This window comes from Aethina tumida, chromosome 3 (assembly GCF_024364675.1).
Source record: "Aethina tumida isolate Nest 87 chromosome 3, icAetTumi1.1, whole genome shotgun sequence".
Classification (NCBI taxonomy): domain Eukaryota; kingdom Metazoa; phylum Arthropoda; class Insecta; order Coleoptera; family Nitidulidae; genus Aethina; species Aethina tumida.
The window spans coordinates 20933063-20954556 of NC_065437.1; the positions used below are offsets into that span (position 1 = coordinate 20933063).

General features: G+C 29.2%; 2 protein-coding genes across 3 annotated transcripts; both read left to right on the plus strand.

Moving 5' to 3' along the window:
• On the plus strand, nt 1-5300 carry LOC109609045 (peroxidase). 2 transcript variants are annotated; one of them, XM_020025657.2, is made up of 13 exons: nt 1-102; nt 1334-1420; nt 1572-1657; nt 1717-2014; nt 2283-2455; nt 2511-2735; nt 3322-3515; nt 3611-4004; nt 4056-4182; nt 4243-4399; nt 4454-4621; nt 4678-4979; nt 5036-5300. In XM_020025657.2, the coding sequence occupies exons 3-13, from the start codon at nt 1582-1584 to the stop codon at nt 5094-5096; spliced, it is 2175 nt and encodes a 724-aa protein (XP_019881216.1). In that variant the 5' UTR covers nt 1-102; nt 1334-1420; nt 1572-1581; the 3' UTR covers nt 5097-5300. The 2 variants fall into 2 exon arrangements, with proteins under 2 accessions (XP_019881216.1, XP_019881215.1); XM_020025656.1 differs by lacking the exon at nt 1334-1420.
• A 6800-nt stretch (nt 5301-12100) lies between these two features.
• On the plus strand, nt 12101-21418 carry LOC109609049 (peroxidase). The gene is made up of 11 exons (XM_020025662.2): nt 12101-12240; nt 18607-19056; nt 19110-19286; nt 19344-19540; nt 19598-19793; nt 19853-20198; nt 20252-20408; nt 20462-20632; nt 20688-20883; nt 20941-21046; nt 21110-21418. Exons 2-11 carry the CDS (start codon nt 18624-18626, stop codon nt 21234-21236), a joined length of 2106 nt encoding a protein of 701 aa, XP_019881221.1. The 5' UTR covers nt 12101-12240; nt 18607-18623; the 3' UTR covers nt 21237-21418.
• Nucleotides 21419-21494: the final 76 nt, after the last annotated feature.

The following is a 21494-nucleotide window of genomic DNA, read 5'->3' on the forward strand; positions in this document are numbered from 1 at the left end:
TGCGTAAGTAAGCTGACCTCCGTTACTTGTTCATCAGGAACGTATACTAGTGCGCTACATACCGGCAAAACTGTGCTTTGTTTATGTTTTGAATCTTAACACGTGAGTAGTTTGTATTGAGATGTTTGCGGAAGGATTCTTTCATGTAAATAAAACAACTCACGATTAAAACTTAATAAAAATAGATGTACTTGTACTCGATGTATGTTATGTCTAGATTATAGTTAAATACTGTATTTTTGTCAAAAACATTGTAGTTGATTATTATTTTATTGTCGATTAAAAGGGAAAGTTTATATGACGCTCGTGGCCGTTTTTGAGATATTTAAATATTCGATTTATTATTTTTAAATCAAGCATTCTCTTTAATTGGACCCAAATATGCTAGAGATCTATTTATTTTTTGACTAGTAGTGAAGTTGTCATTTAGGTTTGACAGTATAACAAGAAATGACTTTATCATTCAGGTTTGTCATAAAAATTATTTTAATAGATTAATTCACTTAGATCGTAATATTTTTCCATAAATACAGCATTTAACTACATCATGGGACATCCCTTATTATTTATTTTTAATATTTTAAGTTAATAGAGAACTGATACAAAAATATTTTCTTTTAAATAGAGTAAATATATAATTATCTATACATTTATTCTATTATTAATTAATATTTTTTGTAAATTACATTTCCAACATTTCTCTTGGCAAATTTTTAATTAAATTAAAAATTATAACTTTTTAAATATTTAGATAATATTTGAATACATTTGCATTGCAATGACATAATTTAGTTACAAAAATTTATTGAAATTTTCTACGAAATCTAATTAACAATGTTGTTAAGAATAATTAATTATCAGTAATTATACATTGCTTGTTTGTCAAGAATAATAAAAAATATTACTATGCATTGTTATTCTATTAATGTGCAACACGTTTTTAATGGAACATTCTTTAAAAATACCATCAATTACATTACAATTAACAATTGTTGTTAAATACCATGAATGAAATATATAGCAATATTTTCAACATGATTATTATTGTTTTGTTTTATCTCAAATAATGCACACGACACATGCAATGAGTTTTGCTTAGTTTCTGGTATAATTAGTTACATGTTAATCAATTAGAAGAAGAAGATATTAAAAATATATCGAACTTAATTAATAGCAGTACATTTTTATAAAAATACTTTTGTTAATGTCAGGGGTCATTTACGAAAACAAAATATCGAACTTGATAACGGTTTATTGTTACATTATTACTTTTGATAATGTCAGGTGCCATTTATAGACACAAAATGGTTGACACATATTTTTTTATTTCTAGGACATTTACATTTATTTATTTTAAGTTAAGTTATTGACCTGTTAGTCGAATCCTGTGATAAATTTTAAGTAATGTAAATTATGAAAGGTATGAAACATTTTTTTTATTTTTTTAAAGAAAAAGAATGTTTTTAATCATGAATAATTTCATAAATATTAATTAATAATTCATTCATTAATATTAATTGTGTTACACACAAAATTTAATCGATACTAACCGTATTTTTCCTTTTTTGTAGATATGTTAAAATGGGCAATTTGTTTCTTCTTATATTTGTCTTCATTGCAACCACCGAGTCTGCAATATTTTTCAGGGCACATAAAGGTAATTGTTTCGATGTTAACTAGTGTACGTACCAGTAAAATGATAATGTGACATTGCAGATTATCGAATAGTCCCAGATGAATATTTCCACAACAAACACTACAAACAAATTCTTCAGAATCTGAAAATAACTGCCAAGGACCTTAGCGATGCCATCGGTTTTGCAACGAATTCAATTGAGAAAATGCACCGTTTAGAGATTAATTTGAATTCAGCTGATATTGGAGTAAAAGTGGGTACTCCATCTAAAGGAATGTATATCGTCAGTTCTCCGAATAATGTGTCTATAGCTAGAGCCAAAGACGCATTAATCATCAATAAGGCCACTGGATTCTTAATTAATCGACATACCGACAGGTAAAATCATTAAAAAATCTATATAATTAAGTCAAAATTATATTTGTTAACTTAAACAAAAATGGTTTATAGACTTAGATATCAAATCTCATTATGAAATTTAGTAAATAGATGTACTGTATTTGGACAATTGCCCGCTTCCTTGTCCATTTGAGTATCTTACTTGTATTATGTAACTATTATTTAGGGTAATCAGTCAAATTAGACTGATATATAAATCTAATTTAATTTGAAAGACCATTACGACATAATATTTTGTAAATTTTAGACAGAAGATGCCTATGAACATTTGGTCCGAAGTCTTTACAAATTTGGACTATTCATCAACGACAATTGGAAAAACGTGCAAAACTGTAAACAAAATATGTTCATGGAAAGCACGTGAATCTCCATATAGAATGGCTGATGGATCCTGTAACAGTGAGAAATATGGCTCTAGAGGTAAACTTACTCAACAAAGCAGTATTTCTATACTACATCAATAATTATATTTTAGGCGAATCAAATACTGTTTACAAGAGATTGCTTTCTCCGGATTATTTAGACGGTGTTAGTGAATTTAGAAGGTCAGTTACCAAAAGACCGTTACCATCACCCCGCCAAATCAGTACTTCTTTGGTTCAAAGTGAAAATGAAACTGCCTATGACATTACTTCAGTCGTTGGTCAATGGTGGCAATTCATAGAACAAGATTTGAGCCAAACTGCCGCTTCTGTACAAGGTAAATTACACTTTTCCCATTTCATTTAATAATAACATAAAAAATATGTAAACTACAACACTACATAATATTGTATTACCTTATAATTGCGTATTACAATATGGTAAACCACATTTACATATTTCTTGACCTTGTTTTGTACTATATACATTTATTAGAACATTTTTAAAAATATTAAAAACAAGCAGTTAATTCCAATATTTTTTTGGCATGCCGCTTAGATTTCTGTACATTCATAAGATAAGACGTGTCACAAATTACAAATATTTGAGTGGAAAATTTTGTGTACGTATAAATATTGTGTTGATCTATATTTGAACAGTTTTATCTATTTCTGTTTGATGGTGCATTCAGTGAAACATTTTGATGGTCTTGTGTTACAAAATAGTGATATAAAAATAAAATAGTAATAGGAAAACTGCCAATTAGTCAGATAAAAATAAAATGGCACAGTTTTTTTTGAATTTTGATGTGTATTGATTTATTTTCTTTATATATTACAAAAAAAGATATCAACGTATATTCAAATAATGAATAAGTTTAAAAGTATGATAAATGTTCACCATGCTTATAAAAGATTATTCAGTTTTCACAGGTAATCAAATTGAATGTTGCGATGCAGGATACAAATTATCTCCAAGATATCAACACACATTTTGCGCTCCAATTATGATACCCAGCAACGATCCCTTTTATTCTAAGCAGTATATGAATTGCATGTCTTACGTAAGATCTTTACCAGGCATGAGACACGAGTGCAATTTTGGCCCTAGAGAGCAGGTGAATATTTTAATATTTAATAAATAATTTTTTTCAAGCCGTCTAATTTCAGACGTCTTTGGGGTGTAAATAAATAATATGAATAATCTTTATAGGTAAATCAAGCAACTCATTATATGGATGGTTCCCAAATTTATGGTTCAACGCCCAATCGCCAATTCTTATTGCGTTCTTTCGAAAATGGCAAACTAAGATCGTTCAACGTAAATGGTAGCGAATATCTTTCCTTGTCCGACGATCCAATGAATGATTGCCAGTTCAACAACCACAATGGAAAATGTTTCAAATCTGGAGACTCCCGTGTTAATGTGCATCCTTACATGACAACTTTGCATCTGCTGTGGCATAGGGAACATAACAGAATAGCTGAAGAATTGTTAAAACTTAATCCTCAATGGAATGATGAGACTATTTTCCAGGAGGCTAGAAGAATTGTCGTTGCGGAATTACAGCATATAACATATGACGACTACCTTCCAATAATTTTAGGTAATTTATCACACATCAACAAATAAGCGGTTCTACAGTTGTATGTTTCAGGCAATGAAAAATCGAAAGTAATCAGTAAATTAAATGATTACAACCCCGAAGAAGATGCTAGAGTAACTAACAGCTTTGCTACTGCTGCCTTACGGGCGTTCAATTCCTTAATTGATGATACATTAAAGTGAGTTACTGAAATTTTCAAAAAAAGACAATTTTAAAAATATATATCCCATTTTAACAGTTTATACAATGAAGAAAGAAATGTTGAATCTTCGTTAGACTTGGAGAAACATTTTAACAAGCCCGATGTCCTATTAGAGAAGGACATGGTTGATAAATTAATAAGGAGTTTAGGAACGCAACTTAGTCAAAAACAAGACGTAAATTATGCCAATGATGTAAGTTTATCACGCCGGAGATCTCTAAAGAAAATACTAATTGCTTGGTTTTAGATTCTTAGCAAGTTGTATACAAATGGAGAATATGGCTTGGATGTTTTAAGTTTAGATATACAAAGGGGAAGAGATCATGGCCTTAGAAGTTATGTTTATTATAAGAACATATGTAGCAAGAATGAAGCAAAACGATTTGAACATTTTGAAGACGTCATGTCACAAGAGGTTAGTATGATAATACATAAATAGATAAATGTCAGAAACTAAAATATATGTTACAGGCTTTCACATTATTAAGTAAAATATATAGCCATCATAAAGATGTTGATTTGATCGTTGGAGGTCTTTTGGAAAGACCAGAAGAAGGTGCTCAAGTAGGAGCAACGTTTTCTTGCATAATAGCTGACCAAATGTATAGAACGAGGATAGGCGACAGATATTTCTATAAAAATCGAAATCAACCAAAGCCTTTTACTTCAGAACAAATAAAAGAGATTGAGAAGTCATCGCTGGCCAGAGTTATGTGTGATAATTCAGACGTTGATATGATGCAACCAGACGCATTCAGGTCTATCAGTGAAACGTAAGTTTTTGTAATTTGATTGCTGAACGCTAGCTACATTAATATTTATTTTTCAGAAATAAGTTGAAAAAATGTAACGACTTGCCAAGTATGAATTTGGCAAAATGGAAAGAGTAAATACCGTCCGAATTGAATATAAATTAAGACTGATATAATGGCTGTATTACAGTATTTAATATTTATAGAATTAGGTGTATTTTTTTATTTAATTTTGTACACTATTAAACTTTTAAATATGACGGCGGAGATAATTCGCATTTTAATATACAAGATTAGAAAAACTATGTTAATCAAACAGCTTTAATAAAATTTTCAAATATATGTTTTTAGATTTATTACCTATTTAATACATAAAATTTCGAATCCAGGCTTGACTCAATCGACTAATATGGAACAGAACATTAATCTTATTTATTGTTCATTAAATAGTGGTCAATAAATTCCTAACAATAAGCCGTTAAACCGCAACAGTTTACAAAAGTAAATCCTATTATGTTTAATATAAGTCTGTATTGGTATGTATCTAAATAACAGACCGTTCTATTTTATCTCCACAAGGCCTACGAAAACGATTGTTCTAAGTGGAAGGAAAGATTTGTTTTGGTGTTCAATGACGGAATCAGGATATTATTCAATTTGTCGCAATTGCTTGACTGACATTGACTGTTCGATCTGATAACCTCTTTTAAAAATCATTAATCAATTTTTAAAGTGTTAAACTTTTACTAACCATTACTTCGGTACTGATAATAATAAATTTGTCTTAATCTAGTTTTTAATTAGAGTATTACAAAACTTCCTGGCTTAAATTAGTTGCCATAGGCAATATAAGTATATGAATGAAGATTTGTCTATACATTTTATTTAAATCATCGCTATTTAATTATTATTATTATAATTAAAATTAGTATAATTATTTACAAGAAAAGTATTTTATTTATATGCTCTTTCTATGTTAATTTAAATATATTAATAATTTTCGCTAATTTATTATTTATTTTGAATAAGTGGGTTGATATTGAAATGATGGATTCAGTCATAATAAATCTATGTTTTACTTACATAATCCAAACTTGTTAGCAATTTTTCTTAGGATGTTTTCACCTGTTTTTTTAAATTTAGAAACTGGGGTCATGAATCTTTAGGACTATCAATTTATCTATTTCCTTAATAAAATATAAAATAATATAAAAATCTGCATACTAATCAAAATCGAAAGTTGTAAAATGAATAATATAATAATTAAACCGATAATTTTTTTGAGTTCGGAGTAAAATTATTTTATTTGGATTTATAACATTGTTGTATTTTTTGTGTAAATAAAAACTTATTATACCGCTAGATTGATTGTAATTTTATTATAAGAGATTGAATGAATATTTATTTTTTTTCGCTGCATTTGTACTATCTTTTTCAAGTTTCACAGTTTTTTATTACATTAATAGCAAAGATAGTGAATGTTAATTTAAACTTCCGATATTTATTGAAATACCCACCTTTTAATTATGCTTTCAATTTTTTGACATGTGAAAGTATTGTTTTTAACATTGATTTTTCTCTTGATTTAGTTTTTAATACATACTGGTTTCGGGCGATATTAAAATATCCGGTACATACCTACATTTGTATCAGTGTTTGACATATGTCGCCAATACTTTCTAATAATATAAATTGGTTCAATTAATATAAATATTTATTAAAATAATTCTTCGGGTGTATTTCACCGGCCTTAATTGCGTGTTTATTTAGATTAACATCTCAATATCCTAGTATAGAAATGGCCTAGAAGGTGTTTCCAGCAATTACGTATACAGCCGTTGTCGTAAAGAAGAAATAGTTGAACCATTCTCCTCATGCATCAAGAGAGCAACTTGTTTTGCAACACATATAAATTTGAATACCATTCTTCTCACTATTATTCGTATTGAAGGACTGTTGCAAGGTACAATAGCGTATATTGACGATTCAAAGGCGAACTAGAAGCCATTTCACGATCGACCTTATTAAGGGATTGGTTTAGTATTATGTGTAGAGAGGAGAGTCCTAATTATATATGACTCTTATATAATAAAAAGTGAACATTGTAAGTTTTGAATTTGGTCTTAAATCACATAAATTTCTTTCTGAGAAGATGTGTTCGCATTTACATGTGTAGGCTACACGGCGTAGCCTAAAGACAATTAAAAAGTTGCCTGGTAATGATTGTAAAAAATAACACGCATTCATGATCTTTGTTGTTGTGTTGAATAGTTTTGCATTTTATACGCGTGATGCAATTCTGGTTGTCTTTATACCGTGGCAAAAAGTGATCGACTTTTAATATATAAATCAATAACATGCATTCCATCTTATGAATAAACATGAGGAGTACAGGAAAAATCACGCAGTATGCAATCTCAGTTATTATTTTAAATATAACAGACATTATGAATTCATATATCAATAGTATAAATATAATATTTTTTAATTATATTAAAGAAGTTTTAAATTCTTGAATTAAACAGAGTGAAATATAGTTATACAGCTAGGATTAAAACGTTTTCTTTAAAATCTAATGAAATTAATTGGATAGAAATGTCAACGGTCTCGAAGAGCTCTCTTCTAAATAAATTAACGTGATATTCGTGACCCGCTTAATAAAAAATTCAAGTGATTAAACCATCATAACGATTGCATCGTGATATTGAACGTAGTTAACGTTAATGTCACTGTCAAGTACAGAATAACCATGCTAACAACGTTGCGAAATGAGGTACTCTCAGTATAAAAATATGTTTGATTATTGTTTTTTTTTTTAAACCAACCTTTTTAACAAGTTCATAATTTCATGGAAGTATGTCTACCAACCATTTGAAATTTGGCAATACAGTAATATTATCTTTATCAATTCATGTCTGGAAAGGAAACGATTAATGAACTATTTTTGTCCATTTATCTAGATATTTCCGTTAATTGTTTATTCGACACAAATTAATATGTATAACTTGCAATGAATGCATACATGTTTCAATAAAATATCAACAAGAGGCGATTAGAAAATGTCTTGAATATCTATTAGTATTGATTTTACTGGTTTTTCATCAAGGATACTTATTTGCAAGGGTGTCATATGAACCGTGATATAAACAATACATTTTTAAATTAGGTTTGAAGGACGGGTGATAGGTTCCTTCTCTAGTTAACAATTCAACTTTTTACAAATGGAAGTGTATATAAACATTGTTTCTGTACAACCGGCACTAACATATATCTTGTCGGTACGACAAGGTCGATAATTTTAGTTTTTTTATGGTACTGACGGAATTAATGAATTAAAGTGTGTTAAGTAAATTTTCTATTTATTTTTTATACTATTACAAGTTGAGCAAAATATAATATTTTTTATCTTAATGCCAACATAATATAAATATGTTTGATAGAGTATATTACATTTAACATGAACGATAATGGCATTTAGAATGTTTAGTTTCATGTGCTCACAATTTGCTTTCTTCAAATTTGAAAATTAATATTTGAATCATCTTCGAGACCACTTAGCAATCTTGCCAATCTTAAAGTCACTACACTAAAAGCTATTACAAAATTTGAAAAATCTTAAATTAATGTCTTTGTTTACTGGTCCAATATTATCTTAAAACAAGGTCGAAATATAGAACACCAGGATTTAAATCGTGTTTAAACAATCTGTAATTATAAGTTGAATATGGCCATGATCAAGAAACTGTTGAAAGTGTAGTATACAGAGTGCGTTAAAAATTTTTATTGGAAATGATTTATTTAAAATTTATTAAACGCCCTTGAGTACAAATTGCTGATATGTTTTTTACATAATTTAAATTATTTTAATAATTGTGCAATTTAATTGATATTATATAAAAAGACAACGAAATGCAAGTAATAACGGAAGTATAACATTGAATTTGTAATAACGCAGTTTGCTTAAATAGATCATGGTGTTTTCAAGAACACTTACTGACATGTTGCACATTAATAAATTTTAGCGTTCATTTTTCATTTGGAAAATGTTAAGTGGGTTGTAATGTTGCATTACATAATTTGATATTAAAAAGTGTAAGGTTCAAGTAAATTCTTTTATCATGATTCTAATGTAATAATGTAAGAGTTTTTATTTTAAAATCATATTTAGTGTAAATTTTAAAATTTAGTAATATTAACAATTTTCCACATGCTTTACATAATGTATGAATTATTGAATAAATTTAGTATACAAATGTAAACATTTAAATGACGAATAATTAGCAATGTTTTGTTTATATTTGAACCTGAATTAATTATTTAAAAATATTATTTCACAAATAAATTTGTGTTGCAAATTCTCATTTCATAACTAATTTTATGTTCTCGTTTAATAGCAAAGCCTTCAATTAATTATAAAATTGCTTAACATGCAAGAACTAGTTTTAGAAAAATATTTCCAATTTTCCAGTTTAATCAGGAACATATGTTGATAGATTTAATAATATACTAAATATAAGTTATCAAAGTTAAGAATCTTAAAATTTTAAGTTGTTTAATTTCTTCATTAAATATTTATTATAAATAATGTAATTAAAGTGATACAGATGTATAAACATAAAATGATTTATTTATTACATTTATAAAATATGTTATTACTACAAATGATTAAATTTTAATGAGCAACTTCTGAAAGAATTCATGGTAGATACTATAGTACATCACATATAATTATTAAAACCTATTAAATAGAATAGTAATGCCCATGGATAATGTATAGTAATTTTGAGTTAGTTCTGTGAGCCTGTGTTCACATATTTACGTAATTATCTATGCGAACTAACAAATTATTACCAATACCATAAATACCAGTTCAACAGAACGTTCTATGAAATTACTATGACCCAGTCCATAGTTCCAAATTTGCAAAGTCAATTTTAGAAATGGAAAGTAAGTATATAACGATATAAATGATCCCTAGGGCTATGCATTATTCATAAATTAAGCTACCTATAAGATATTACGTTATAATGATTTCAACGATCCTGATCAAGGTTCTAAGATAAATTAATTATTGGATTGTTCTTTAAACTGTACCATGGAGGTATTTATTTATTATATGACTATAGCAAGATACATACATATTTACAATAGTAAACATTCAGTGTTCACACAATTTTATTTACATGTATAAATAAAATTATTTATTTATTATTCATGCAATTTGTTTTATTTCAATATTATGAAAGTATTGGCGGCATTCTGTTAGCATTTGCAATCAGAACCATTTAAGTAATAAAAACTTCATGTTACAGTTTAAATGATATATTTCCGTTTGTAATAAACTGCTCCCGTGATCCCTAAGAAATTTGTCCAATTTTTCACACATTTTATATGTTATATAACTCTTTAAGCTGATGTGGGTTAAACTGCTGAAAAATATTTATATTACTGTACTGGGAAGGGTTTTCATTCTAGGAAATAAGAGCAAGCTTCGAAACACCAGTTAGTAAAAGTGAACTAATGGAATTATCTGTTTAGGTTAAATAAACGTTGAAAGTAACTTGAAAGTTAAACAATAAATTAATACAAGTCATTATATCATTTGTGTCTATTGTTCAGGGAAATATTAAATAATTGAAATTGTAAATTTTAGTAACTTTAATTCGTAATGGCAACAACTAATATCTTATTAATGTCAGACGAAAGAATTTCTTAGTCATAATTTATTTAATTATCATGGAAAACCGTTAGTAATGTGCGTATGTATAAAAAACAACTTCCTCCATTATTGGTAATAATATAATATGTGACATTCGAAGGATTGGAATTATAGATTTTTATAATTTAACAACCTGTTATGTAAAATGCAACTTTTCTCGTCGATCTGGATTCAACTTCCTCTTGTACGGATCGCCCAACCCAGTGAAATGTTTGTTTTTAGAAAATCGCCAACCTTTTCGTATTCAATCGCACGCAATTAAACAACATAAATGCATGCATAAATCAGTGGTTATGCAGATTAATATTAAAGTTCGATGCGCAAATGTGTGGCGTAAAACCGCAGAGATGCATTTCAGATGTCCCTGAATCCACTACCGGACCATGAAACTACAGTTTTTTCCAATTAGTCTTTCAGTAACTTGGAATTCCCGCTAAACCTGTTCAAAATCAATAATGGAATTTAAAGCAGGTTATCTTGACCATAAATGATCTACCTGATTTGTTTATTTCCATTCATTAATTAACATTACTTTTTCATAGGGTTGAAAACCTTTCTGTTCATGGGTGCAATTTTATAAAATGTGACAATTGTTAAGTAACGACATCTAATTAATAGCTTTTAAACTGATTTTACTATTTTTTTAATTATCCAATTTCGAACAGACTCCTGATGATTGAGCACGTAAATGGATTGACCACGCATTTTAAATCGCAAAGGTGGGTGACTAGAAATAATTACATTCACCAGTGAAAGTGTAACAATATTGTTAATCTTAGCGTCAATTCGAATTTTTCTTAACCTCATTACACACGTTTTATATTGAAATAAACTAATAGTTATGGAACGCCACTATCATAACTAATCTGTTTCAACATGCTTGACATGTTTCATAGTTAATTTTTTTAAAATACTTGCATAAAAATAATGTGTGCTCAATGTGGTGTAAAAGGCTTCATAATATTTTAATTTGATGGTTGGGCAAATGCTGTGAGTAGAGAGTCTTGAAAAATACATGTATCGATTGGTAAAGCCTGTGGATAATGCAGGATTTCTTGCAGTCATCGATTAACGAAACTGAGCCCATTTATTTGAATTTGTTTGCTAAAAAATTTTTGAGGTTTCAAAGAAACTAATAGAAAGTAACACAAGGTTAATCGGAATCCAATAAAATTTTCTCGTTCAAATTGCAAAATGAATGCTCTGAGAGATAATGACTTTATTATTCCCCTACTCATTAAAATGAACAAGAACAAAACCAGAACATACATGAGATGTAAATACAAAAAGGGAAACGAAAAATTTTTATAACAAAACCAGTTGACGAGGAATTAGTGAGGTAGGATCTGCCGGTATAAAAAGGTGTGGCGGTGGTGGAATATCGCCTGTAAGGACTAATCCGCTGAAACTTGACGTTTCATGTGTGGTACTTTCTCTCATCACGATTGCAAGTTATAAGACCGCACTACCTGAAGTGGAGCTTTCCAGTCGCTATTCTGTCGTGTGTTGTGTTTAGACGCCGATCCAGGATAACCTGTGGATTATACATCGGCGAATTTTAATGTAAGTCATTATTTTTGTGCATTTCGTTTAAAAATAATATGTAAACTTATAGATGAAAAACATAAATGGGGGTATCAAAATTAAACATTATTAGAATATTTTAATAAGATGATTTTAATTAAATAATTTGAATTCAAATTTATTATATATTTTAATTTAACTTTTGGTTCAAAGTAATATTTCTTTATCTGTATAAAAATTTTGTCCGATTATTAATTACTATTAGTATCTAATAAATGAGCACTAAATTCAGACACATATACATATTTTTTCATTTTATTTTATACTAATTCATTCAAATTATAATTATTAACTTAAATTAATTACCTATTTTTTATTTAGATTATGATACATTTTAAATTAACTAGTTTATTATATATTTACTCAATTATAACAATTTTACCACAACCTTGTTTAATTTTTAATTAAACAATAACTACTGAAGCAAATCATGAAATATTAAAAATATAACAACCTATAATGAACTATTAACTAATTTAATTACCTATTTTATTCTTTACTAATCTAAATTATAATAGTTTTACAACAAGCATACTTAATTTTTATTTAAACAATAATTGCTTAAGCTATTCATAAGATATTAAAAATATAACAACTTATAATTAACTTAATTTAATTGCTTATTTTATTTAACTAATTCAAACTATAATAGTTTTACAACAATCATACTATTTTTACATAAACAGTGACTACTAAAGTGATTTATAGTGTTAAAAATAAAAAACCTGTAACTAATGTTAATTTAATTACACATTTTATTTTATATTAATCCCAATTATAGAGTATTAAATCCACAATTTAACTATTAATTAAACTATAACCACAGTAGCGATTCATAAAACATTAAAAATGTAACAGCCTAACTTTTAACAGTTTGTTAAATGTTTGTAGAATCATTTTGTGTGCACTAAACCATATAATTTCCTTCAATTACAGACTAAATACTACAAATATAATAGATTTAATTTACTATCCTTTTGACTGTTGTTAATTATATAGTTTTAATCTGTGTATACTATCCTAGGATATGGTGTGATCAATGCATGAGAAAAGAAATCACCCGTGTTATTTATGTAAGAAGTGCGTAATAACAAACAATGGAATTTCGCTATCATTATAATAAAATTGCATTCAGACTTTAATTATAACAACCACAAAGTGAATGAATCAGCCATTTAATGAAACAGAAGCTGTAGTTACTAAAGCATTTCGGTAATTAATTATAACAAATCGGAATTTAAAATCATGTCCGACAACAACAAAGATAATGTATGTTAAGGAATAAAATTGCCACACATTAAAGTAAGGTCCATTTACGGCGCAGTTGCGTAACGCACCTACGCGCAGCATTTCAAGTTCCTGGTGCACGTAAAAAGTGTCAACGAGATCTTTTTTTTATAGTTAATTAATTAACAAAATTTCACATTAAAAATCGTACATCGGTGACTGTCACAATGGAACTTATTAGTTACAGTCGGTAAATTAATTGAGTCACATTTCGTGTATAAATTTAACAGATAATAAAAATCATTAATCAGAGAACACGTTACGTAACTATTACATGTGTTCAAATTTTCTTCAAATTACAGCACGACACAGCTATGTAATTATGATTACTACGGCGAGTAAAAGTGAAATTAAAACTTAAACGGATTCTGGGTCAATAGTAAGCGTTGAACTTGATTTGCACTCTGCGATTAATTGTCGTAAAAGCGTTTGACCGCGGAAAAATAAAAGGACTGAACGAATTCTATGCTGATACGACTGACCACGGTCTACCACGCACTCCGGAGTCTTTACAAACTCGCTGTCGTTTTAATGTATTGAACAAAGGAAGTTAATTGTCAAAATCGAAAGAAAAAACTTACTAAGATGATATTTTAGATTATTTTAATTTAAATGCATTTAATTAAAAAATCGAGGACAAGGATGATCTACTATTAAAATTGGCTTTCATCATCCCATCCTTCAGGTGGGGTAGGAGGCAACTTGAAACCTTTATTTTTTATTGCAAATTTGAATATTGTATTTAAAAATATGTAAGATTCATAATGGATTCTTTTCTTCTAAATAACCAAAATTAATTGTTAAAAATTATACTAATTATTCTTTATCCAAATTTCGAGTCCTCCTAATCTCATCAATATTCTTCGTTCTTCGCCTTTAAAACGATAGTTCTCAACTGACAAGTATGGACTTGAAATTCTCACTGGGGAAATAAAAAAAAGAATTTCTTTGAATACAGCCTTGAATACAATGAATCGAAAAAAAAATTCTGTGCTTATTACTGAAGATATTTGAAAATTTAAGGTTTTAATTCAGAAAATTGTGATTTTATTTCAGTAATAAAATAATAAACTTCAAATAAACTACTAAATTAAATTCAAATAAAAATTAAATTAAAAAGAAGTAATTGTTTTTTCAACTGAATTTTAATTTATATTATTGAAATAAGGATAATTAATTTATTTTAATGAAAAATTGTATTCTATAGTTCATCTCAAATTAATTTGACATTCCAATAACTGTTTGACTTCTTCATACATAACAAAATGCTTTAATGCCAAGGCGATGTTTACCAAACTATGCCATTACTAGACATCAATGGGGATTAACCATTTAGTAAAAGCAGACTAAATCTAACAATGCACAAAAAAGTGAAATGTTTCATTAAAATAATGATATAAGTAGATTCGTGCTTCTTTTGTGTTACAATTATTACATCACGACATTGTTCAATTTTGTTATTGACCTACAACTAATACTGGTGCGAAATTAACCTTGTGCTTTCTTCGAACGACTGGGACAAAGTTGTTTCTGCTTTTATGGTGCCTGTTGGTTTTTTGTATTAGATAATCCTTTAGATGTCAACTAATTATAATATTGTCAACTGCATTACTTTCTTCTCAGAATTGGATGCAAGGAACCAAACCATTTATCATTTTTATATAAATTGTAGAAAGTCCCGTTCTGTACGAATTATGCTAATTTAGCGATGATGAAAGCGCCGCCGTAAAAAATGACAAAAAAAAAATAGTTTAATTTGAGACGGTGTTCAATAAACTAAACTATGTTTAGTACTAAAAATGTACTTTGACAAGCTTAACTTGCACTCTCTCTCTAATACATACTCTTATTTATTTATTTGACTTTCTACTAATATGAGTGAAATGATGTTACGGAAGTGCGAAGTTTCGTCCTGCACTCATGAAACGTGGTACCTTTTAGCGGTTCGAAAATTACGAATAATTAACGCAAGTAACTAGTTACTGCAATGACTCACCACTTCAGTTTATTTTTTCAGTCATTATTTTGCAATAATTGTTATCCTTTCTCACGTAACCAGTAAATTCCGGTAGGAATACTTTCTTTACATCAAGATAAGTACAAAAAATAAGTAGTCTACACACATTCCTCAGTACCCGCTTTCATTTCGATTACGATCTTATTTTTAGTTTTTCGTACAAGAAGTATGGAAATTGTGGGAAAGGAGAGAGAATAAGTTAAATGACAGGTTGTCGACAATATTTGTTTATCCAATCGACGGTACTAACCGTATCGCAATTACAAGACACGCTGAGTGACCTTATAAAATCAGTTCCCAAGTGGATAATAAATCAATTTGAAATTAATTCAATAGTGCATTACCTAACCATTTTAATAAATATGCTATTTTAATTAAGGCGGTCTAATGAGTATCATTAAGATCATGATCACTTATTTTATGATATTATTGTGTTACTGTGATTGACTTAATTGTTCACTGTTATGCTGTAAACTAAATGTTAATCTTGGCTGTACGAAAAGTTACAGTTTCTGTTGAAGGAAAAACAGTAGGACAAACTGTTAATTTATTAGCAGTTTTTTTGCCGACGTTTAATAATTTATAAGTGTTATAAATATTCAATGCACATTCTGCAATTCAAAAGTCTTATAAAATATACATTTTTGACATATGGTCAGCACGTATTATTTCCTATCTCACATTCCTTCCACTAATGGCTAATAACAATCTAATCAAAATCATGCATTGAGCAAGTAAATTTAAATTGTAAATGTGTTCTTGTGCTAAAATTTTATCACAAACCGGCGACACGTACTAACTACACTTGTGCAACTGCACAGACGGTTTGTACAATGTTCAAAAGTAGAACGAAAAGAGATCAGTTCAAAAAAATCTGCCAAACACTTTCATTTTTAGTGGCACTAATGCAGCTATTAATAAAACAGGTGGAACGCGAATATATTATTTTTTTTTTTATATTAGTTATGTGTTATTACAACATTTAAATAATTTGCGATCGTTTGTTGGAGGAGATTAATCAATTTGACTGGCCAGAATGTTTTTGTAAATAGAACAGTTAGATAACAATTTGTTTCATTTTCCCGCATCTAATGAGCTTTAAATTCACTTTCACTAACACTGAGATGTAATTAGCATGATTCGGTAATTTGTTTAGGGTGTTTGCATAGTTTAATACGTGTGCATCTGTTATTTATATAAGTTCATTGAAACCACAATGACTGAAAGACATTTTATTTCCTCCAACGTATAAAAGACGTAAACAGCATGCTCAGTCAGCATCCTTTTCATTTCGTAAAATTCAATATTCTGTAAAATAGTATTTTAGAGAATTCGACGACTTTTGTACAGTTTCTTTTTAAAGAAAGAATTACATAATATTTAGTATTTCCTTGACTTTACCATTTATTATTGGTTATATGGTATATGCTAAGCAATTATAATTAACGTATTTTTTTATTAATCAATAAAATTTGATGTCTAATAACAGCTTTATATTTATTGACAATCCCGAAGAGCAATAGATGTTAATGAACTTATCCATGTAACAGAGATCACTAGCGAGGAAAATGAATCATAATACGAACAAATGAAGCTTTTAATGTTGAAACTCCATTGCATATTCATCACTACGCATTAGATCCATTCTTAAAGTAAATTTACTTTGGTCTCATTTGTTGAAATCAAATACGTTTAGACAATTATGTGTAAGTATATAATTATGTAAGCATTTTCGAATTTGTCGCTTACTTCTTTTTTGTTTTTAAGCAACACACAATGTACACAATGCTGTTGTAACCGGGTTTACCCAGACGTATATATAATTTTAATCTGTGTGGAGCATTCACAAGCTTGTTAGGAAAATATGCATATAATAAATTATGTAATGGACGGAACATTTTATTTTCACAGGGATCTGATATTAAAAATATAATTAAAAATAATTCTTCAAAGAGTAATTATGCTTATCGTAGTAGGTAGTCTTGAATTTGCAAAATTATGTTTTTTAATCTGGATTAATTAAAATAAATATCAAATTCATTAAATAAGATTTATTGTTGCTTATGTACGAGTAACGTAGTAGTTAATAACATAATTGCACTAATTATATGAAAATAAAAAGAGATATAAATCAAATTACATGGTGGGACGTTACGATGATTTGAATGTTGTTCTACTGGTTACTTTCGTATCTACGATCTTCGACGTTCAAATGTAACATTTATTATTGGATGCTTAGTAATATTGCAGTTAAACGTTACGATTAGTATGTTATGGTTAACCAGAGATTAAGATCTGTGGGCACTGTTGAATAGGTTTTATTTGCAAATGGATTATGCACTTTAATAAGGAGCTCTATATGGACAAGTGCCTTTTGCAACAGCATAAGCGCTAATGGCATTAATTAGTATAATTGGAAGGCAATATATATGTTTAGTTCAAGTATTGCTGTAAATATTACCACGGATATTTTCTGGAGGTTGAATTCAGCAAAAACTATTGTTCAGTTGACGTGAGTGACAAATATATGAAAATATTAAAAAATACATATAATTTTATTGTTGTAATTTTTTTATTTTTATGTTATAATTTATTTTTTTAATTCATTTCTCCTTTTTTATTAACATTTTCTTCTTAATGTTGGCTATAAAACATTTATTGTGACATATTCATTAATGATAACATAAAAATTACAAATACATATTAGGTGAAATTTATTATACTAATTAACACGATTTTTTATACATATTAGAACACATACCTTAATAAATCGAAGTATTTCAATATTCATCTAAATGTAATATGTTTTTATTTTTAATGATGGGACCTGATATGTTTAGACATTTTGAAGACTATTAACATCCTTTCACCATGGAAAGCCATATTATTTTATGCAATAGTAAAATATAGAATAAATTTATGCTATTTGATTCCGATTGATATTACGCAAATATAATCACATTAGTGATTAGACAGATGATAATATTTAACTAGAGAAAGTCTCTTAATTAAATAAACTAACACATTTGTAACCCTTTCAGATAAATTCAGTGAAACTATGACTAGAGCAGTACGCTTGTCGGGCTTGCTGCTCCTGCAGATATTCTTCGCATCCGCAGGCGGACCCTCGGCCTACAACATCTTTTTACAACACGCTAATCCATTGCACTATGGTCAAAGAGGTTTTGGTAGACCTTTCGATTCCAAATTTAGTCAGTTTGGACAGTCGTTTCCGGAACAGTCATTTGGATTTGGAAACGCGGCGGAAAGCAACCTATTATATCCAGGTGCACAAACTAGTCCAGTAACACAATCACCTCTACAAACTACCACACAGGATCCGCGTACTTTGGGATGCGGTACACCTCCAGCCAGTTGCGTCAAGTCTAGATACAGATCCTACGAGGGTACCTGTAACAACTTGAGAAATCCTGTGTTGGGTAGTCCACAAACTCCGTATACCAGATTGCTACCTCAGAACTATGGAGATGGTGATTAGTATTTAAATTACACATTTACAGTTTAATGACAAACAATTTTTCAGGAATTATGAATCCAACAGTAGCTAAAAGTGGAAATCAATTACCTGGTGCTCGTCAGCTGTCGCTGATTTTATACCCAGATGTGCCAGTAGAAGATCCAATTTGGACTCTAAACGCCATGCAATATGGTCAAATCATAACCCACGATATGAGTATGATTGCCGGCTCCACTCAAGCTCGTAAGTATTAATTATCCACTCCACACAAATCATAAACTTAATTTTAATATAATGTAGAACCTCATCAAACAAGATGTTGCACCGACGACGGACAACTTTTGGAGTTGGCCAACATTCCAGAGCATTGTTTCCCCATTGTTTTGCCCAACGATGACCCCATTACGCTTCAAACAAACCGAAAATGTATGAATTTCGTAAGAACAATCACAGATCGTGACCGTAACTGCGTAGGAGGTCAAACTCCAGCCGAACAAGTATGCTAAACAAAACATAAATTATTTGATCAAAAATAACGTTCCTTTTATTGGTAGCTGACGAATGTAAATCACTTCTTGGACCTTTCAATTGTGTACGGAAATACTCAACAAGTTGCACAACAATTGAGACAATTTCAAGGAGGAAGATTGATTGTGGAAACTAGAAACAATCAAGATTGGCCTCCGAGAGCCACAAACGCTTCAGGCACTTGCAGCATTCAAAGTCAGACTGAAGCTTGCTATTTAGCTGGTATTAATTAAATTCACTCCTTCATTTAAAAACACGTTCAATATTAATCATAATTTTAGGTGACACTCGTGTAAACCAAAACCCCCAGTTAACTCTCTTGCAGATTGTGTTGTTGAGAGAACACAACAGAATTGCCGATACCCTGGCTTCATTGAATCCTCACTGGGACGATGAAACTGTTTTTCAAGAAGCTAGGAGAATTAATATTGCCCAACATCAACACATCACTTATTATGAGTGGTTGCCAATTTTCATTGGCGCTGAAAACTCATTGAAAAACAGAATATTATACCAGACCAAAGATTTTGTTAATGATTACGATGAAAGTGTCGATCCTACCATATTAAACGAACACGCAACTGCTGCTTTCAGATATTTCCATTCCTTGATTGCTGGTAAATTAGAGTAAGTCCATATTATTTCTTTGTATGTAATTATTGACTGTATTATTTTCACAGTTTAATAACAGAGAAGAGAAACAGTTATGGCAATTTGCGATTAAGTGATTGGTTAAACAGGCCCGCCATTCTAGAGGAGGGAAATAACTTCGATGAATTAAGTAGAGGTTTGGCCACACAACCAGAACTGGCCTCAGATCCCTACCACGATAGTGAAGTAAATATTTGCAATATTAAATTAACGACAATTTGCACATAAAAAATTTTCAGATCACACAATTTTTGTTCAGAGGCAACGACGCTCTCGGATCTGATCTCAAAGCTTTCGATATTCAAAGAAATCGTGACCATGGTTTGGCTAGTTATAACGACTACCGTCAATTCTGTGGACTCAGGAAGGCACATAACTTCCACGACTTATTGGATGTGATTCGACAAGAGGTTAATTATGTTATAATAGTTTCAAGGATACAATAATGTTGTGTTTTGATTGTAGCATGTTGAAAAACTGTCGCAGTTGTATGAATCAGTAGATGATATTGATTTAACTGTGGGAGGCTCTTTGGAAGTACACGTTCCTGGAACCCTGGCTGGACCAACATTCCTATGTATTTTAACAGAACAATTCTATAGGACTAGAGTTGGTGATAGGTTTTGGTATGAAAATGGTGGAGAGACTGGATTCACATTAGGTATTATTTATTAAAACTTTAGTTTATAAATAATTATACTTACGGATTTCTTTTCAGAACAACTAAATGAAATTAGAAAATCCAGTATATCAAGACTTCTTTGCGATAACTCTGTAGGTGTAAAAGCTATGCAACCAAGAGGATTTGAAAGAATTTCACATTCGTAAGTTGATCATTTTTTATTTTTTATAAATATTATTTTATTAAATTTGTTTTTGATTTTCAGAAACGATGTAGTTCTTTGTGAAAATCTTCCTTCTGTTGACCTCTCCCTGTGGAAAGATATTAATGGAGGACCTCATCCTTCCAGTTCCAGTTATCAAGAGGAATATCCCTTTTATTTTAAAAAATAGATCTAAAGTTTATGATTCAATATTGATATTGTTTTAGACCTCGAAGTCTCTAAGACCAAATAGTATTGTGCCTAAATGTTTTCAGAGTACATATTTATTTTTTATTAAGTATATTAGTTATTGATACTAGTAAATAAGATAAGTAAATGTATATATTAGAAATAAATATAATTTTTATACAGAATAAATATTGTTTGTTTCTCTCACCTACAGTGTATAAATACTCAGAATATAATGAGTTACAAATCATGATAAAAA

Bases quoted from the DNA above. Each gene is read 5' to 3' on its own strand.
- LOC109609045 (XM_020025657.2), top strand. From the start codon at position 1,582: ATGGGCAATTTGTTTCTTCTTATATTTGTCTTCATTGCAACCACCGAG. The intron at 4,183-4,242 runs GTGAGTTACTGA...CCATTTTAACAG, and splicing joins TTAATTGATGATACATTAAA to TTTATACAATGAAGAAAGAA. The intron at 4,400-4,453 runs GTAAGTTTATCA...GCTTGGTTTTAG, and splicing joins ACGTAAATTATGCCAATGAT to ATTCTTAGCAAGTTGTATAC.
- LOC109609049 (XM_020025662.2), top strand. From the start codon at position 18,624: ATGACTAGAGCAGTACGCTTGTCGGGCTTGCTGCTCCTGCAGATATTC. The intron at 20,409-20,461 runs GTAAATATTTGC...AAAAATTTTCAG, and splicing joins ATCCCTACCACGATAGTGAA to ATCACACAATTTTTGTTCAG. The intron at 21,047-21,109 runs GTAAGTTGATCA...TTTGATTTTCAG, and splicing joins TTTGAAAGAATTTCACATTC to AAACGATGTAGTTCTTTGTG.